Below are 19,257 nucleotides of genomic sequence, written 5' to 3' on the forward strand. Positions count from 1 at the left end.
TTACGGGAGTAGAAAGCCTCATCTTTCTCCCGCGGAGCGACTGGTAGTTTCGAACCACTGACCTTAAGGTTTGCAGCCCGATTCGTAACCACTACGCTACCAGAGTACCAACAGAGAGGGAAGGAGTCTTCACATCAAGTGTCAATGCTATCTATCCCCTCTGTATACAGGGTAGGTAGGGATGGGCAACTTAGACATTAGCTACCTAAAATGAGGGGGAGATAAAGGCACAAAGTGACTAGCTTACAAATTTTTAAGAGGGAGTTTAGTTTAAGACTGTGTGGGGGAAGATAGAATCCCCACTGAATAGTTTTCATCTTGTATAGATGGGTCTGGTAAAAGGAGATGGGAATAAGACTTAAGATGCAAGCTAAGCCCTACAACGACGTTCAATAGACTCCTGTGAACCCAGGTGGAGTCCTGGTTGGCCAGCAGTGTGGCAAGACCTGGGGACTCTTGGGCCCAGAGTCAATGACATAGCCACAGAGGACTAGAGTGGAGAGTGAAGCGTCCAGCTGATAAGAAGAGAGGGCATATGCATAAGAACACCCACACTTGCAGGTAATACCCACTTGACCTGGCTTCAACGACTGGACGATCATAGCTCAACTAGAAGAAGAAAGAAGAGGAAAAAAGGAGTAATCTGATACAATTTGATGAACTTGACCTAAACCTATGGATGCAGTAGCTCAAAAGAGAGAACAAATCTTTACAGCAAGGATCATTCCCACCTGCTCCATACAGAGTAGACAGGGATGGGCAACTTGGACATTGGCTACCCAAAATGGGGGTGCTACAAAGGCAAGAAGTGACTGTCTTACAAGCTTTGAAGAGGGAGTCTAGATCCAGAGGGTGTGGAGGAAGGTAGAATCCCCACTGAGTAGTATCCAATCTGTCTGGTGGGGGCTGATGAAAGGAGATGGGGATAGGTCTCTTGGGATACAATAGTGAACAATTGTTATCAGCACTGACTGTGAAGGTTGGAAATGTAAAGGTAGACGTTTTGTAGTAAAAGGAGGGGAGTGACTGACTTTGCAGTCTAGAAGCGGAGGTCCCCGGGACCATCAAGGGAGAAGAGCAGAGAGCGGGAACCGACCCAGAGAAGCAGTGATACCTGAAATGGAGGCAGAGACGATGATGTGGAGAGATGGAGTGGCTGGGGACTCTAGACTCAAAGAGAGGCAGAGGGGCTGTGTGCTGACAACCGGGGGTGGGCAGGCTTGCGGGGTATACCCTTTGGTCGGATGATGATGCATGGAGGGTACTGTTACCATGACAATGAAATGATGTAAGATAGAATGAATGTAAAGCTAATGTTCTCCCATGTAAACTATCACATAATTCACAATAAAACACTAAAAAAAAAATCCCTCAAATAGGATGGTGAAATTAAGACATTTCCTTATAAACAGAAATTAAAGGAATTTGTAATGACCACACCAACTTTACAAAAATGCTAAAGGGTGTTTCTTTGGACTAAAAACCAGCAACAGCAGACAACAACCTGCTATCACCATACATGACAACCACCCAGCACTCAATCCAGATATAGAAGTATTTAAAACAAAGCAAATCTGTAAGATTAAAAATAGGGAACCAGAGATATCAATTTATAATGAAGTCAACTACAAAGCAAAGAGAGAATAGTGTAGATACAGAACTTACAAATGGCTAGGAAGTCAAGCAAACTTCACGATAACCCAGACTGTTTAAAATACAGAAAACTTATACATTACACAGAGTAACTTAAAAGAAAATACTCTGCACACCAAAATAAAAAAGAGGAACGCCAGAAAGATTTAGTAAACATTAACACAATAGAAATGAATGAAAAGAAAACCCAAAAACAAAATGAACTGAGGGCAGAAAATTATATGGAACATGGAAACCAGTAGCACCACACACAATAAAAACACAGCAAATGACAGTAACCAATTCATATCTATGGATAATTATACTAAATATAAATGGATTAATAAATGCACCAGTCAAGAGACAGAGAGCAGTATGGATAAGAAAACAGGATCCTTCAATAAACTACAAGAAGCACATCAAAAAGATAAAGGCAGCCTAAACGTCCATCAATAGAAGAATGGTTAAACAAACTTTGATATATACACATAATGGAATACTATACAAAAGCTGAAGTATAACGATGAATTTCCAAAATATCTCACAACATAGATGAACCTGGAGGATATTATGCTGAGTGAAATTAGTCAGTCATAAAAGGACAAATAGTGTATTAGACCAATGTTACAGAACGTTAAGAAAAGGTTTTTTTAATGAAAGAAACAATCACTGGTGGCTATGGAGGGAGGGGGAATTGTTCATGGGCACATGTTAACATGGGTGACAGGGAAGGCAATATAAAACAAGAAGGAGGTTAGCAGAAGAAAGATGATGACAGCAGGAGACACAGGAGGAATGCAAGACTTAAAGTGAGTAGAGATAAATACTATTAACTTTTGGTACACGGAGGGGATTACAATCATTGTAAAGAAGTAAAGTACATGATTTGATGAATGTAAAACTGATGATCTGCTCTGTAAATCTTTACTCAATTTATAATAAAAACTTCTCAATTCCATGTTTCCAGGAAATTGGTACAGTCTCCCTCATATAGTATTCTCTTCCCATAACTCTAAGGCCACTACTGTATTTACCATAGCTTTATAATATGTTTTGAAATCTGGAGGGGGCCAAAACATTCTCACTGTTTTGGCTAACCTTGTATGCATTTTGAAATCAGCATCTCAAATTCTAAAAATTCTCAAGTGAGTCTTAGGCACATAAAGTGTTGGGTACACTGTGACAAGTTAGCACATTCACTCACTTGGGCCCGTAAGTCAGATATGCAGATGAACTTCTTAAGCACATTCTTGGGAAGGATATAGGTGTACCCAGTCTCTTTGATGTCATCAGATGAAACATAAATATGATTGGTCCTTAGGTGCAGGTTGGCAGCAGAGATGGCCCTGTAAACAGGCAGGGAAGGTCAACATTTCTCAGCTCAAGCATCAGGACCTCCTTCCTTCCCTGCCCCCCACTTGCCCTTTCCAGTACCTGACCCTCCATTCAGTCTTAGATGAGAAAGTCTGGGTTTCATAATTGCTGGTGGTGGAGGTGATGATCTCATCACCATGCTTGTTGACAGTACGCGTCTGTGTCGCAGTCAGCTGTGACTGTTCCTTGGTCTGCTTCTCGATCTCAGCTATCTGCTGTCGCTGCTGTGATGGTGCTGAAATCTCCATCCCCAGGATGATGTCTCGAATTTCTGATTGTGTCAGTGATGCCACATTCACACTATGGGGACAGTGTGAGTCACACCACAAGACTCCCTTCCCCTTGGGGCGCCTTGGTCATTTTGGCTCCAATGGCAAGGGTGTTAACTTGGTAGAGCAGGGAAGCCCATACTTTGCCCTAGACAATCCTTAGTGACATTTCTAAAGGAGGTGGCCATGTACTGGTACTAGTAAGACTTCTCAGTGCTCAGATCAGGCGGGAGGGCACTGTGCACGTACAACTCCCAGCTCAGCCCAAGCTTGCTCTGCACTCTCACCTCCCATTCTGCCTGGACACTAAAGTGCCCTGGCACTGGACAATTCTCAAAAACACTGTTCTCAAGCAGGACTGACACTGTCACTCGAGGGGATATTTGTACATCTATGGACATTTTTGGGTGCCACAATGACAGATAAAGTCTGAAGGATGAGTGTGTGTGTGTAGTTCCTGGGTGTTTGGTATGCACAGAAAAGAGATGTCCTGCTCAAAACAGCTATGCCCAAGAATCAGACTGAAAGTCTGCAACATAGACTTCTCTGGATTGCTAACTGTAGGTTGGCAGTTCAAACCCATCAGCTGTTCCTTGGTAGAAAAGAAGAGGCTTTCTGCTTCAGTAAAGACTGACCACCTCAGAAACCCTAAGTCAGAACTGAGTCAAAGTCAGAGGGCACACTACCTAAAGACACTGCCGACCTCTCTTCATAAGCATCTCCAGACGCTCAAGAAACTTCTAGCCTAAGTGGTTTTTCTTAAAAAAACAAAACCAAGAAAACACGCACCAAGCCACCTACTTCTCCCTTTTGAATTTCCCACCTGTCTCCCCACCATCACTGCTCACTTGTTTTTCTTGCCATAGTCAGCCAAGATAAGATCCTTGAGTTGCACCTCCACCTTGATCCATTCCTCATCAGTCAGAGTGGGCCAGATGTGATGTGGTTCTGTAATAGTGGTCTTGTCTGGCTTCAGGATGACCTTTGCCCGGTCATTGTTCACATGCAGGGCACGCAGAATCAGGATGAGACGGGAGAAAGCCTGGGGAGAGAAGTGCGTGAGTGGGGAATAGCCAGCCACCTGGAGCGTTTACCCGCTTCCTTCATCCTATCCTTCCTGGGAACCTAAGTATTGATTTCAAACTGTAAAGCCCACCCACCTTCCATGCATAAGTCAACATCGTATGCAGAGCAGTCTCCTTCCCCATCTACAGGCTGAAGAGGGGAAAACGGCCTCCTTTAGGGGTTTGTGGAAGAGCTAATGCAGAGGACCTTTTCCTGACTCTACTCCCAATCCTCCTAGAGTCAGGGGCCCTATTCCTGAGGTGGTTTGATACCGTGTAAGATGAAATAGTCTTGAGCCAGTCATCATAGAGGTTGAAGAGAACCATCTGAGGTTCAGTAGCTTTAAGAATGAGATCCCCAAACTTCTCCACCTTGAGACAAGCCTGGAAGGGGAGCTGGAGTTCTGACCCTTTGATGACAATATTCGGGAAGTCCAGCAAGTGCACCTAAGACAAGATCAGTCTACGATTAGAAACTGAGTCTGGGAGTTCTTGGCCCTCCTTTCTTCAACCTCTTCCATGTGTTCACCTCCAATGGATCCAGCATGCCCTTCCTGGTCACAATGATCTGCTTGGGCTGCTCCTCCACAGGCAGAGATCGGATCAGGGCAGCCACCTCCTCAGCCGTCTTCCACTTAGCTAGCTAAAAAGGACCAGAGAAGATGATGAATATCGTGTCTCCACTCTCCCAGATCAGTCTAAAATAATAGATGATAGTTTTGGTATCATTAACCCATGTGTTACTGAATGTTAGGAGCACTGTGAGAGGCACAGAAGTTTCAGATGGCCCTTGCCCAGAAAGGATGTTCAATCTCACTGGCCAGACAAAATTCATATTAGAAAATACCATAAGCTGGCCTATGCTAAACTATGTTATCAGGAGTTTAGAAACAAAGAAACTATGTCACTAGAGTCCTAAAACGCTGCACCAAAAAATGGATCTTTAGAGATGAGCAAAACGGTGATGTAACAGTGGAAGGAGGGGGATTCATTCTAGAGAGAGAAATATGAGCAAGCCTCAGAGATAGAATGAAGACCACATCTGGGATAGTAGGACCCTGAACCAACTGCAAGAACCATTATAAAGGCTGAGCCAGGTATCAAGCGTCTAGGAAGCTAAAAAAGAGTTCATTCAGTAAGAAGGAAGGTACTACTAAAGCAATGGCTTACTTTAGAAAGATTTTTGGTAGCCTTTTTAAAGACAGGTTAGAGACAGGAGATTCAGGAAGCAGAGATGAGCTGACATGTAATGCTGAACCTCACGCTCTTGGGCCTCCTATAGAATACTTCCCAAGTGCAGGAAAAAGTTCAAATGAGATGTCCTCAATATTGCAACAGAGAGAAACAACAAATACATACATTCTGTCTCTCTCAAACAGCCAGAGAAAGCAGGGTTCTATAGCCTTTGTCCTTTAACCTGCTTACCTGTCCCAAACGTTTCTGTCCAGCCCACACAGAGGTGTGGATTATCTTGAGGAAGAGCTGTCCTGTTCGTGGATTGAAGATGAAGATGGCTCCATTAATGGGTTTGGTTGTCAAGTTCCCTTCAAAAGTCTAGAGAATTATTACATTAGTTAGCATGGTTTAGAAACAACCATCCCACCCTCATCTCAGTATATACATAAGTCACAAACCCTTCATTGCCTTTTACACTTACCTTGTGGATAGTCACTCTGTAGACATTAGTGTCATCCACAAACCAGATAATCTGGTTGGAGAAGAGCTCACCATAATTCTGGGAGGACAAATAGGGCTCAGTGGGTTCAGATGAATAGAGCTGCAATCCCTTGCGGATCCGTTCACGTAACACATACAAGGCAGGATTTGCCTTCATGATCTTGGCCATGGCCTGCTGTATGAGAGGCTTGCTGCCTGGAAACCAGTTTCCATAGGCACTGTAAAGTGGCAAAGGGGCAAGAAAAGTTAAGGTTGGCAGTCCCAGGACCAAGGCTAACAAACGAAAAAGAAAGCTGACGACAGGCCTATTCCCTGTTCATGTAGAGATGAGCAAGGAGGAAAGTCAGTGAGTCAGGAGAAAAGGGGCAACTGATAAACGGATAAACAAAATGTATACGGTATAGCCATACAATGGGATATCTTTCAGCCATAAAAAGGGCTAAAGTACTGATACACGCTGAATGAAACCTGAAAACATTATACTAAGAAAGAAGTTAGACTAAAAAATCATCTGATTCCATATAAAGTATGACCTGAACAGGCAGATCTATATGTTAAGTTGAGCAAACTGATAAAAATATTATGTCTATATTAAAGAATAAAGAGTGATGGAAACAACATGCTTCTGAATCCCAACTCACCTGTGCAGGTTATAGGCCAGGTCAATTGCAATGAGCACACCTGTAGGTGACGGGTAGATACTCATGTTGTCTGTGGTGTAGTCCAGGAACTTAGCCCGGGCATAGCGCTCAATGTCATGGGAATCGTAGTCTCCCCAACGCAACTGGATGTCAATCCAATACTTCTGCGTGGTGGTGCTGTCCATCACATCCCTGAGGGTAGACAGGGGTCAGGGGCCCAAGCTTTCTGGAATCCACAGGTACAGCCTATGTTCCCAAAACTACAAGAACCCCTTATTACTCCTACTCATCTCAAAATAGTAATCCCTCTGTCTGCTTTAGAGCAGTAAGACCTGCAGAGAATTAGCAGACCTGGCTGAGTGTGTTCACATGAAGAGACTTCAAAAATTTCATCAAAAATGTAATGAAAAGATAATGAAATTTTTCCACAACCTTTTTGAAGTTCCCTAGTAGGGTCCACAGGTCATACTGGCTCTGAGTTTAGAAGAACAAGGAGCAACTTCCAAAGCAGTATTGCTAGGGAACAACAAAACTGAGTGGTAAGTCACTTACTTGGAGTCTGCCAGCAGTGAAGGCCGGGAAACATTCCATTTATAGGAAGCAAAGAGTAGGATATCGGCACAGGATGAATTCATCTTATAGGACTTCCGGGGATGGATTGTCTCCTTTTGTACAGTCTCAATTTCCAATGCATCCAGTTCCTGGTCAAACACCTAAAGGCAAAAGTGGAGAGCTCACGACTGTTGTTAAGGGAACCCAAATAGAATGAGGGCTTTAAAATGCAATATAACGTGCCAGCCACCTAGTGTCATAATAGCAACCTTGGCTCAGACCTTTCTGGATGGAATTTCTATACCAAAAACTGCAAGATAACCGAATTCTCTTGACACGCCTCCCCTCAATTCTGACCCACCTGACACAAGTCCATAACGATGCTCTCGTGGATTTTCTGCCACAAATGAGCTCGGAAGATCTGGATGAGTGAGATCTTCAGTGTGGGGATCTTTCCATGCATGAAAATACCCGTCAAGTCCAGCTGAACCTGAAAGCCTACATATACCTGACAGGAAAAGGAGAATGTGATACTAGACAGAATTCAAGACACACAATGAAAGAAGTATAAACAACTGTTTTTAGCTTCCGCACTCTGTCTACCAAACACACTCACATTGGCTCGGTTGATGGTTGGGGACCACCAGAGGGTAAATCTCCGATTGGGAATCTGGTTCAATCCTGATCGCTGAGCATTAGTTAGTTTCTTCCACTTCATAGATTCTTCAAATCCACTGGCCTTTTCCCTGGGAAGAAGAGACCAGGTGAAGTTAGCCCCTGCCATCTCCCAGAGCACTGTAGGGCTAGGGATGGCTGTCTGAAAAAAACCACAGCAGACTTCAAAGACACACAAGGAGAGGGTTCAGATAGCTATAGTAATAAGAACTGTGAAAGAGAATCCTCACCAGAAAAGCCCTTCCCAAGTAGGGAAGTACGTGCCCTTGAAGAGTGTGTGTTCCAGAATGCCTTCCACACCGCCGAGGGCCTGAATCATGTCTGTACGGTAGTTGTTTAGGTTCCAGAGCTTCCCATCATGCCGCTGGTGTGTCCACCAGAAAGGGTTCTGCTTTAAAACCTAAATGGTGAAGCAGACAAAGTCAATCGTCTGGCACCTACTGCCCTATCATGGTCATGGATTCTCCCAATTCAGAGAAAATCACTCCCACTACCCCCTTTACATACCTGGTACTGCTTAAAGTCAGTTCGAACACGCCAACCCTTATCGTAAGCCAATGTGTGTCGGTCCTTCTGGAAAAGGGTGTTGATTCGAGGAATGCCACGATCCCACGAATCTTCTAGATCTTCTAATGTCAGTCGTCTGCCATGAAAAAAAGCTTAACGTCAAAGAGTTTCTCTTATAAAGAGGACAGCACTCCTTCCTGGCTAAGGAAAATTAGTTAAGAAAAGACAGTAGAATTTGCTTGTTTGTCTCCATGAAAAATATGAGGGGGCTTCCAAAAGTTCTTAGAAAAATTCTATTATCTTTCCATTCCATTTTTCCATGAACTTCTTGAATCCCCCTCATATGACATAATTGCTCCCAGTCTTCACATAGGGCTCAAAAGCTCACTACCCCCACCCCTCACCAGGACTGCTATGCCTTCTTGGTTATGCACCTGTTTTGAGCAATGGCCTCTTGTCTCTTGAGTGCATACTCTGCCCAGACCCGCTGGGAGTCAATGAACTCACTCTCCCATGGCTGAATGTAGCGGTACAGGTTGGGAATCAGTTGGTCTTCTTCATGGCTCATTCCTGAACGGAAGTGTGTGATACCTACATCTGTCTGTTTAGACCACCTGTTTGGGGGTACAACCATGATTAGCAAACAGGAGGAAAAAAAGCCTACATATCAAGAAGCACTTCTTCACCTCAGGGTCTAAGTAATATGGCCCAGCAGGATTTTCAGCCAGGCCTTACCTGAGGTCAGACTGGGGGATGAGTACATGGCCCATTGAGAGCATGCCGAGACCACCCAACTCCTTAGGGGTGTAGAACACAACAGGGGGGAAGCGACTTGGCATCTTGGAGTTGAGGCCAATCTTGATACGTGTCTGGATCTTGTTCTCACACTTGACCAGTAAGTCCAGCAGTTCCTGGGTGTTCACCACAGCCTCCCGAAAGTATGTCATAAGGCCAATGAGGGCTGTGTTCCACTTATTCACAATCTGAAAACAGAAGGAAAGTCAATTATAGATGATTCATGTGAGGGGGGGGAGGGCTGAGCGCTGCACTATATTCTCCCAGCTGTCAAAAAATAATTGACGTGCCTTTCAGTCAAGTAAAAAAAAAAAAAGATTGGTTTATAAAATAAGCTATCAACTACATGAGACCAAACAGTCAACATTTACCTAACAGCAAAGATAAGAGAAGACAATGAGGGGAAAGGAAGCTAAATCAATGGAAACAGAACCAATAGAATAGAAATAATGAGAATGCTGACACACTGTGAAAACTGTAACCAATGGTATGGAATTTATACAGTAATCGTTAAAGGGAGAGTCTAGTTGACATAAAACATTAACTACCACACAGGAATATATTCTTTCAAGCTAGTCAATCTGTATGCTGAACAAGTAATTCAAGAAGCCAAACTATATGAAGAACAGCATAACATCAAGTTTGAAGAAAGACTCATTAAGAACTAGTGGTACGCAAACGACACAACCATGCTGCCAAAAACAAAAAAAGACTTGGGGAATTTATTAATAAAGGTAAATTGTTGTTAAGTTCAAGCGCCGTCGAGTTGGTTCTGACTCATTGTAACCCTGTATAGGTTCCAAGGAGCAGCTGGTGAGCTTGAACCACTGACCTTGAGGTTCAAACCAACCTTGCAGTATAGCACATTAACCCGCAGTTGCCATTCATTATTGTTAAGTGCCGACTCATAACCCTGTATAGGGTTTTCTGAGGAGTGGCTGATGGGTTTGAACCTTGCGATTAGCAGTTCAATGCTTACACTGCACCACACCAGGACTCCTGATTAGTCATTAGGGAAATATAAACAAATGTAAACAAAAATTATATACCCCTTCACACCAATGAGAATGGTTACAATCAAAAGAGAGATAATAACAAGGGCATGGAGAAAATACACCTCAGACAACAGTAGTGAGAATGTAAAATGGTTCAGCTGCTTTGGAAAATCATTACCACATACTCCCAGGTATATAGCCAAGAGAAATGAAAACGTGCACACAAAAACTTGTACTCAAGTGTTCAAATCTTATAAGTCATAATAACTAAGAAGTGGAAACTACTAAGGGTCTATCAATGGTGAATGAATAAACAAAATGTGATTACATAGCCATAGTGTTGCTGTTAAGTGCTTCTGAGTGAGTTCTGACTCACAGTAACCCTGTATAGGGTTTCAGAGGAGAAACTGGTGGGTTTAAACTGCCAATCTTGTGGTTAGCAGTTCAGTGTTGATACTATAGCGCCACAGCAGGACTCCATATATTAGAATATTATTCAATCATAAAAAGGACTGAAGTATCAGTATATGAAACCTTCTACAAGGTGGCCGTAAGTCAGACCCAACTCCACGGCACTTGACAACAACATGCGACAAGTTGGATGAACTGAAAACACCATACACTAAGTGAAAGAAGTTAGACAAAAAAGCCACATATTAATGATTCCATTTATACAAAACGTCCACAATAGGCAAATCCACACAGATGGATAGTGATGAAGTAGTTGCCAGGGATGGGAAGTTAAGGGGAGGAGGAGGAGTGACTGTCATGGCTATGGGGTTTCATTTTGGGATGATGAAATGTTCTACACGTAGACAGACAGTGGTGACGGTTGTGCAACTTGGGGAATAGACTAAAGTCTACTGAATTCCACCACATTTTAAAAGGGTAAAATTTAGTGTATGTGGATTCTATTTCCATAGAAAAAAATGAACTGAGCTTTCAGGTAAGAAATGATCCCTCTGGTGGGGATAGTGCTAACCATGGATACTACGTGGTTCCTGATGGACTCTTCCAATCAGTTACTGCCAAAGAAGTATGGGAATAGCTGAGAAGGCCATGAGCAAACAGATACTAGACAGAAATAGCGCAAACTGAAATGGTAGGCCTGATTCTTCTACCTGCCTGAACCAGTTATATTTTGGGATCTGGTACGCATTTTTACTTGTGGATGACTGCTTACATATAGTTTGTGGACAGCTTTAAAAGCTGTAAAGTCAGTTTATGCTAACGCACTGGATGGAATAGAGTTTTGAGCAAAAGCACTAGGAGTTACCATTTAGAGAAATGCAGAATTTGTAATGACCGCTGCAATAATGGAGCTTCCTACTGAAAGACTGCTGGGGCTGGATGGATGCTCATGGGATAGAAGATTGAACAACCTCTTTGAATAAACTGAATAAATACTCATTCAAAAAAATGAATCAATAATTTATAAACACTCTTAACATAAAACCAGATAAAATTTTTAAATATACTTGGGCTGGGTAGGAGAGAAGAAGGGATGAAAAAAACTACCAAAAACTTATGAGGGGTTGGCTACAGAAATTGTCCTTCTACTGTAAACAACTAAAAAACCTACAAAATTTGTAAGACAATGCTTTTCAGCTATCTGACAACAAGCAGCAGACACTGACCCTTGAGAGCAGGCAAAGAAATGCTAATCCTACAACTGCCCAGTTTCCACACTGCAGCAGCTGAAGTGGGAGCACAAAAAGGTAATGGTGTCCTTGAGTCCAAGAGATATACTAACTAGATTTGGGGAGTCAAAACCACTGTCACCAAATCAAATCTGGTTCAGAGAGACTGTGTAGGACTGAGTAGAATTACCTCATAGGACTTCAAGGCTGTAATTTTTTTTTTAAAGTTTTTACTGCGAACTGAGTGATAGTTTACATGGGATAAAATCGGGTTTACATCATTGTTTCACTGCAATGATTAAACTCTCCTCCGTGCATCATTATTTGCTTCCATTCCCTGTTTTTTGTTTTTGTTTTGGGGGTTGGGGTGTAGGTAAAGGGATATGCACAGAAACACTCAGGAATATATAATAATTTAAACAACCAAAGGGCATATTCTGCAACCCTGCCTCCTGGCTGCCATCACCCAGTCCCTCTCTTTCCATGAGTCTAGAGTCCTCACCAAGGCTGTAGTTTTTATGGAAGGACACTGCTGTAGGAGCAGCTGATGGGTTTGAACTACCAACCATTTTGGTTAGCAGCCTCGTGTTTAACCACTGTGCTAACAGGGAGCCAAGGCAGCTAGAATTCGTGGGACAGAAATACTAGAAAGATGGAAAGTGACAGCAAAAGATCTTTACAGATCTATGAAAGAGTCCTCTGGTGTCTCTGGCTGAATCCCAATCTTTATCAGATAAAAATCACTGAGGCCAGGAAAAGAACAACTGAAAATCAGTCAACTAAAAAATGACACAGTGCATGGAAGGCTGGGAATGTTTCCCACCACTCAGAATGGCAACACCTTGTAATACATGGGAATCGGAGAGCCCCCAGGAAGGTATCCTTTAGTGGTGAAAGTAGTTAATCCCAGAACAAAGGTTGCTCTACAACCCACCATAACCAAGCTTAAAAGCAATCCTCAAGGAATTATTTGCTGAGCCTAGCGCCTCAGGACCATAGTCTCAGAGACACCATGGTCAACTGACTTACACAGTATACACAGAGACAATATTCTACACTCTATTTTGCAAGGAGCAACTGGGATTTTAGAAGCTCAGTAGTCACTTAAGGTGTAATTACTGGTCTCTCTCTACCCAGAGAAAAGAAAAGTGATTAAAACTGAAGACGTTTGGAAACAATTAGTCCAATGAACTAATGGTCAATGTAAACTTCAGTCGCCATGACCCTGAAACCAGGAAGAACTAGATGATGCCTGGCTACCGCTACCAACTGCTCTGAAAGGTTCTGCACAGAGTGGGAGAAAATGTGGAACAAAACTCAAAATCATAAAAAAAAAATCAGGCTTAACTGGTTAGACAGAGACTGGCAGAACCTTGAGACTACGGTCGCTAGGAGTTGGAACCAACTGGATGGCACTTATTATTAACAAAGAGAAGGAAAATCAATCAACAGAAACAGACTCATAGCAACTCTATGTAGTGTTTCTGACAGCAGCTGGTGGGTTTGAGTTGTTGACCTTTTGATTACCAATCCAGTGCTTATCCTACAGCACCACACCAGGGACCTTAGTGGATGTTGTTGTTGCTGTTGTTAAGTGCCACGGAGTCGGTTCTGACTTATAGCGACCCTGTGTAGGATTTCCAAAGGAGTGGCTGGTGAATTTGAACCGCTGACCTTGCAGTTCAGTGCTTATCCCACAATATCACACCAGGATTATGGTAAAAATTAAATATGTTTATATAAATTCTCAAACTCTTGGTGTAGTGCTATGGATCCACATTGGACTGAGAACCACTAGGTCAGCACTTCAACCCTACCAGCTGCTCCTTGGAAACCCTATACAGGATCACTATAAGTTCGAACTGACTCGATGGCACTCAACAACAACAAATATCAACCCTCAAGTGCCCTGGATAACACAATGGTTAAGCCTGGGCTATTAAGTGAAAGGGTCACTGGTTCAAAACTACCAGCTACTTCACAGGGGAGCAAACGAGGGTGGGGGGGTGAAGGGGGAATGATGACCTGGTGATCTTGCTCCCTAGGAAACACTATGAGGCAATTCTACCCTCTTCTATAGGGTCACTAATGAGTTGGAATGGACTCAAAGGCACAGAACAACAATATACAAGAGGGCTTTCAAAAAGTTCATAGAAAAATGCTGTATCTTTTAATCTTTTAATTCCATTTTCCCATGAACCTTTTGAAACTTCCTTTTATAAAGCCTCAAGTAACCAATTTAAAAAATACAGCTAATATGCAAGAAGTAGAGAAATTCTGATCATAAAACCACCCAACAACAACAACAAAACACAACAAAAACACCACCCAACCAATAGAAGGCAGAGAGAAGAGAGAGACAGGGGAAAATAAAGTAGATAGGATAAATAGAAAACAAAGAGTAAGATGGTAGATTTAAGTTTCACTGACTGATAATTATATTAAATTTAACTGGAGTGTTTAGATCAATTACAAGGTAGAGATTCTCAAGATAGACTTTAAAATAACATCATCTTTAATTATAAAAACAAATAGGTTAAAAGTAAAATGATGTAAAAAGATATCCAGAGAAACAAATCAAATAAAGCTTCAATGACACTACTGATATCAGACAAAGTAAACTTCAGAACAGAGATTATTACCAGGAAGAGAAAGGGACATGTCATAAAGATTAAGAAGTCAATTCATCAAGACATCCTAAATACGTAGAATTTCATAAGGGAAGCAAACAATGATAGGTAAAGGAAAATAAATCTATCTACAATTTTAGTTGAAGATTTCTAACACTCCTCTCTAAATAGCTGACAGAAGAAACAAACCCCCCACACACAAAATAATATTCAGAATATTTTATGGGCAATTATTGATGCACATTACTGATGTAAAAAAATCAAGCTGGCTGGAGTTACCAAAGAAAACTACCTCGAGCAATAATAGCATTCAGACTACAAAGTGAGGTAACAGCCAAAACCAAATCATAAAGCGAGACTGAGCATCTCTCTAGTTTGTGACAGCCAAGGCAGCAGCCTTAGGCAAACTGACTTATTTAGGACAATCCTCAGGCTTAAGTCTGATTACACTTGGTTATTGAACTGTAAGCTGAATAGTTTGCTGTCACAAACCCTCCCATTTGATTGTGTATTTTCCCGTGCTTTATTTCTGGAGATGAGCGTATGAACTGTAAACCAATTATCTAACTTGGTGCACGCCTATTTCCCATGTTGTACCTGGCTCATAGCCAAGTCTTATTTAAATGTTCCTGCCTTACTTCATAACTGTTACTGGAGATGAAGGGAAGGGTCTTGCATCCAAGCATAGGCTAGTTTATTAGCAAGCACACACCTAAGGCCAAGAGAGCTGAAAGTAGCAGTGATTAAAGAGAGTCCAAGAAAGAGAACTTTAGAAGACAAGAATACCGGCCTTAAGATCCAGCCACCAGCAGCCTTACTGATTTTCCTTTTATCAACATGGGAAGACCAAGACATTTTATTGTAAGAACTGTCTTACCTTAAGTCACCTCAGGCAACATATTCTTCTAACATCTATCTGATCACAATCCCTAATTTCTCTAGTGAATGAGAGCAAGCTTTCATAAAATAAATTATTAGGTATTAAGGCTTAATTTAACACATGCATTATTTCATTTAATTCTCACAAAAGCCCTATGAGCTAGGTATTCCCATTTTATAGGTAAGGGAACTGAAGCCCAGAGCAGGTAATCTGCATAAAGTCCCATCTATAGAGCTGTGATCTGACTCAATTTAACTCCAAAACCCATGCATCTAACCACTGTTTCTCTCACCTCTCCTTTAGACACTCCACCATTTCTCAGGCTCTTAAATCTCATTTATCTTACTCTTCCCATAACCCCCACATTTTCTCTCAAGGCCACTGAGCTCTTACTTCTCTCTCATTGTTGTTGTTAAGTGCTGTCAAGTCGGTTTCAACTCATAGTGATCCTGTATAAGGTTTCAAAGGAGCGTCTGGTGAACTTGAACTGCCGACCTTTTGGTTCAAACTGACCTTGCAGTCCAACAAATACAGGACAAAAATAGGGTCCTGCATCCTGGTATTTACTCCTTTTTGCTTGACACCCAGTCTCAAATCAGGACTTACAATTGATGGACTTTCTCCATCCTGTCACTGAGTAGCTGAGTACTTGTGGGAAGGACTCACACTCACTTAATGATCTTTACTTTCTTGAAGCTCACCTGGACCCTGGCACACTTGACAATCCTCTCAGCTCCTTCAAGAATCTTATCATGCCCCCTCACTGTCTGTCTTGAAGGCCAGTATGCTCCTGACAAACTGTTGGGACTTCTCACTAAATTGATCTACATGATCATCTACCCCAACCACATTCTATTAGGTTCCAAGCATATTTTCCTGTTTGTACTTTAACCTGATCCTTAGAATCCCTCCAGTACACTGCTCCATCAATGATCACACTTCCCTGTATTTTCAGTTGTTACTGGATCCTTCTTAATTTAAACATGCTCAAGTGCTGCCTTGACTTGTATTTCCCTCTAGGTGGCATCTAATGTCCTTCCTTCTCTTACTCAAACTGGCAAATAGACTATAATTGCTGTCCGCATTTCCTCACTTCCCATAAACCTCACCCTCTGCCATCTGGCACCCATCCCCACAATTTCTGAAATGGCTCTATACTAAGGTCACCAATGACATCTGAAAAAGTCGCTCTTAAATGTAAGATCTGTAACAGGATTCATAAAACAATGCCCTTCATAATCTGGCTCTTGCCTATTTATCCACCTTCATCTCCTGGCATTCCTAACTCCAGAAACGTTACCTGAACTCCCACATGTAACATACTAGTTACCATCTCCATACCACTGATTTAAGAATGCCCTTCCTCGCTTTCCTCATCACATGCCACTTCTTCCAGAAAGCCTTTCCTCTCCCTCTCTTGGATGGGATTAGAACTAGTACTCAGCCATTCCCCAGGAATCCACCAGCTTTATAAAAAGCATATTCTGTTATAGTTAATCTGACTACATCTCCCTCCCCCACTAGACAGTAAACTCAATGAGGACAAGGACTATATCTTACATATGTTGACGAAAAGTTCCATCAAGTCAGTTCTAACTCATATATTGACCCGACATAGGGATTCCACAGAGTGGCTGGTGCGTGTCGTGTTAACTGCTGACCGACCTTGCAGTTACTAGTCCACTACTTACCCAGGAGGCACATGCTGTGGCAGAGCAGCTATCAGCAAATGCTAATGAAAATGACTGAGGCTTGGAGGGAGTAAATCAACTTCAAAAGACCAAGTTCTCTTAGCACTACACTCTAAAAAAATATTATCATGGGAGATTATAGAGAAACCTTACTAAAAACCATAAAGCATTTGCTTAGGGTCAAAAGGACATATGGTGGTGGTAGTAGTTAGGTGCTGTGGAGTCAGTTTCGACTCATAGCGACCCTGAACAGTGTTTCCGAGGCTGTAAATCCTTATGGGAGCAGAAAACCTCATCTTTCTCCCGTGGAACAGCTGGTACTTTCAAACTGCTGACCTTGAAGCTCACAGCCCAATTCGTAACCATTACGCTACCAGAGCTCTTTTAAAGAACACGTAGGTCAGAATAACAGGTAAATGTTACAACTAAGAATTCATTCTATGGGAAACCAGGGTGAGGACTTTCAAAACCATGTAAAAACTCATGATAGTTAACAAATCCTCAGACTACTGCAAATGACAACACCCTCAACTGGGCCCTTGGAAGTTACTGAATTAATGATACTTTTAACAAAAATACCACACTACTGGTTAAGATAAGCTGTATACTTCATGCTCACGAGGGGGTCATATAAGGTGCAACTATTGGTCCCTCCCTGTGCGGAAGAAAGAAAAGTGATCAAAACTGAAGGCACTTGGTAACAATTTGTCTAATGAACCTGAGATCAGAAGAACTAGATGGTCCCTAGCTACCATGGCCAATTGCTCGGAAAGGAACTACATTAAAAGGTCCTGGATAGGGTGGGAGAAAATAATCACACACACAAAGACCAGTCTTACTGATTAGACACTGGTGAAACCCTGGGGTCACCTTTCAGGTCTGGAACTGAACTCAGTCCATTTCCAGCCAAGCAATAGGTAGTCATGTATGGGGGATAACAACCCTAGTGAAGTACGTAGACCACTGAATGGTCAGCTCTTCAAAATCAAAAGGCAGTATTAACCTAAAGACAAAGTTCAAACAGTTGCAACAGGAGGAGGAATAGAAAAAGGAAACATAAGGAGGAAATGGGATAAGTGATGTTACACTGAGGGGCTTGCAATCATTGAGATGAAACAAAGTGTATGATTTGTTGTCTATGTAAAACTACTGATCTGCTTTATGAGTCTTCACTCAATCCACAATAAAATGTTTAAAGTAAGATGAGCTACATGACTTAGCACAGTGGTTACAAATCGGGCTGTGAACCGCAGGGTCAGCAGTTCGAAACTACCAGCTGTTCCGTGGGAGAAAGATGAGGCTTTCTGCTCCCGTAAGGATTTATAGCTTCAGAAACCTGTACAGAGAGTCGCTTTGCGTCAGAACCGACTCCCCGACACATAACAACAACAACAACATGACTTGGACACCAAGTCCCACATGATGCCGTTTTTATGTCCAAATTAAATACTTCAACTTACAATCATTAAAACTGCACAGAAGTAGGCTGCAAAATTCCTACAGGAAATTTTCTAAACATAACTAAATTGATTTGACATTAAGCATGGAAGTAAGGAACACTGAAAAGAAAGGAAAGCAAAACTGGCCAAGAGTGGAGAGGAATGTGACATGGGCAGAACATGAAGGCAGCTACGTGAACTGTCTGACATACCTTTGTGAAAGTGGTAGATCCTGAGGCCATCAAAATTTGACGCACTCGATTGTGAAAACGCTGCATTGACTCATCATCCACACGCAGGAAACACTGAGCTGTGCGCTCCTTAGTAACCTAAACCACACAAGGTCATGGTTAACTTGTCCCTGGAACTGCTGAGAAGCAAACACCATCTCTGATCACTGCTAAGCCCTACACACCCAACAAGATTCAACAGACTGGTAATGGGATAGTGTGTCTCACCCCCATTTGCCTTGGGAGTTCAGGGGAGGGAATACTAGTCCCTTTCTAGGCAGTACCTCATTTTGCAGATTCCAGACCCCATCCTTGTGGGTGAACTCCTCATAGCTGGTACGACATTTAGGAAGGATGCGGCACTCAAAGCCACACATGTTGAAGAGCAGGTTGGGGTTGTCCTTACTGTACACGGATACAAAGCTGTTCTCCCACTGAACTGTAGTCACTGACCGTGGCAGACGGTTCTTGATGTCCCAGAACACTGCACGACCCCTGCTCACAAGGAACATGTGGTCACATCAGTCTCCTAGAAATGCCCTTTCAAAGGACAGATTGACTACATT

At 42.4% G+C, this 19,257-nt stretch overlaps 1 protein-coding gene across 1 annotated transcript in view; it reads right to left on the bottom strand.

Annotated features, from left to right (window-relative positions):
* Positions 1-19,257, bottom strand: part of PRPF8 (pre-mRNA processing factor 8) — a 34,124-nt gene that overhangs the window by 5,587 nt on the left and 9,280 nt on the right. The window contains exons 23-39 of the mRNA XM_006863230.1: positions 18,976-19,186; positions 18,674-18,790; positions 9,127-9,374; positions 8,826-9,005; positions 8,392-8,527; positions 8,115-8,284; positions 7,826-7,955; positions 7,571-7,717; positions 7,210-7,370; positions 6,658-6,849; positions 5,997-6,234; positions 5,765-5,893; positions 4,869-4,982; positions 4,613-4,786; positions 4,124-4,317; positions 3,067-3,306; positions 2,837-2,978 (exon numbers count right to left, since the gene is read on the bottom strand). Coding sequence (XP_006863292.1) covers positions 2,837-2,978; positions 3,067-3,306; positions 4,124-4,317; positions 4,613-4,786; positions 4,869-4,982; positions 5,765-5,893; positions 5,997-6,234; positions 6,658-6,849; positions 7,210-7,370; positions 7,571-7,717; positions 7,826-7,955; positions 8,115-8,284; positions 8,392-8,527; positions 8,826-9,005; positions 9,127-9,374; positions 18,674-18,790; positions 18,976-19,186 — 2,923 coding nt within the window. The remainder of the gene's footprint in view (positions 1-2,836; positions 2,979-3,066; positions 3,307-4,123; positions 4,318-4,612; positions 4,787-4,868; positions 4,983-5,764; positions 5,894-5,996; positions 6,235-6,657; positions 6,850-7,209; positions 7,371-7,570; positions 7,718-7,825; positions 7,956-8,114; positions 8,285-8,391; positions 8,528-8,825; positions 9,006-9,126; positions 9,375-18,673; positions 18,791-18,975; positions 19,187-19,257) is intronic.

Source organism: Chrysochloris asiatica, unplaced genomic scaffold (genome assembly GCF_000296735.1).
Source record: "Chrysochloris asiatica unplaced genomic scaffold, ChrAsi1.0 scaffold00054, whole genome shotgun sequence".
Lineage (NCBI taxonomy): Eukaryota > Metazoa > Chordata > Mammalia > Afrosoricida > Chrysochloridae > Chrysochloris > Chrysochloris asiatica.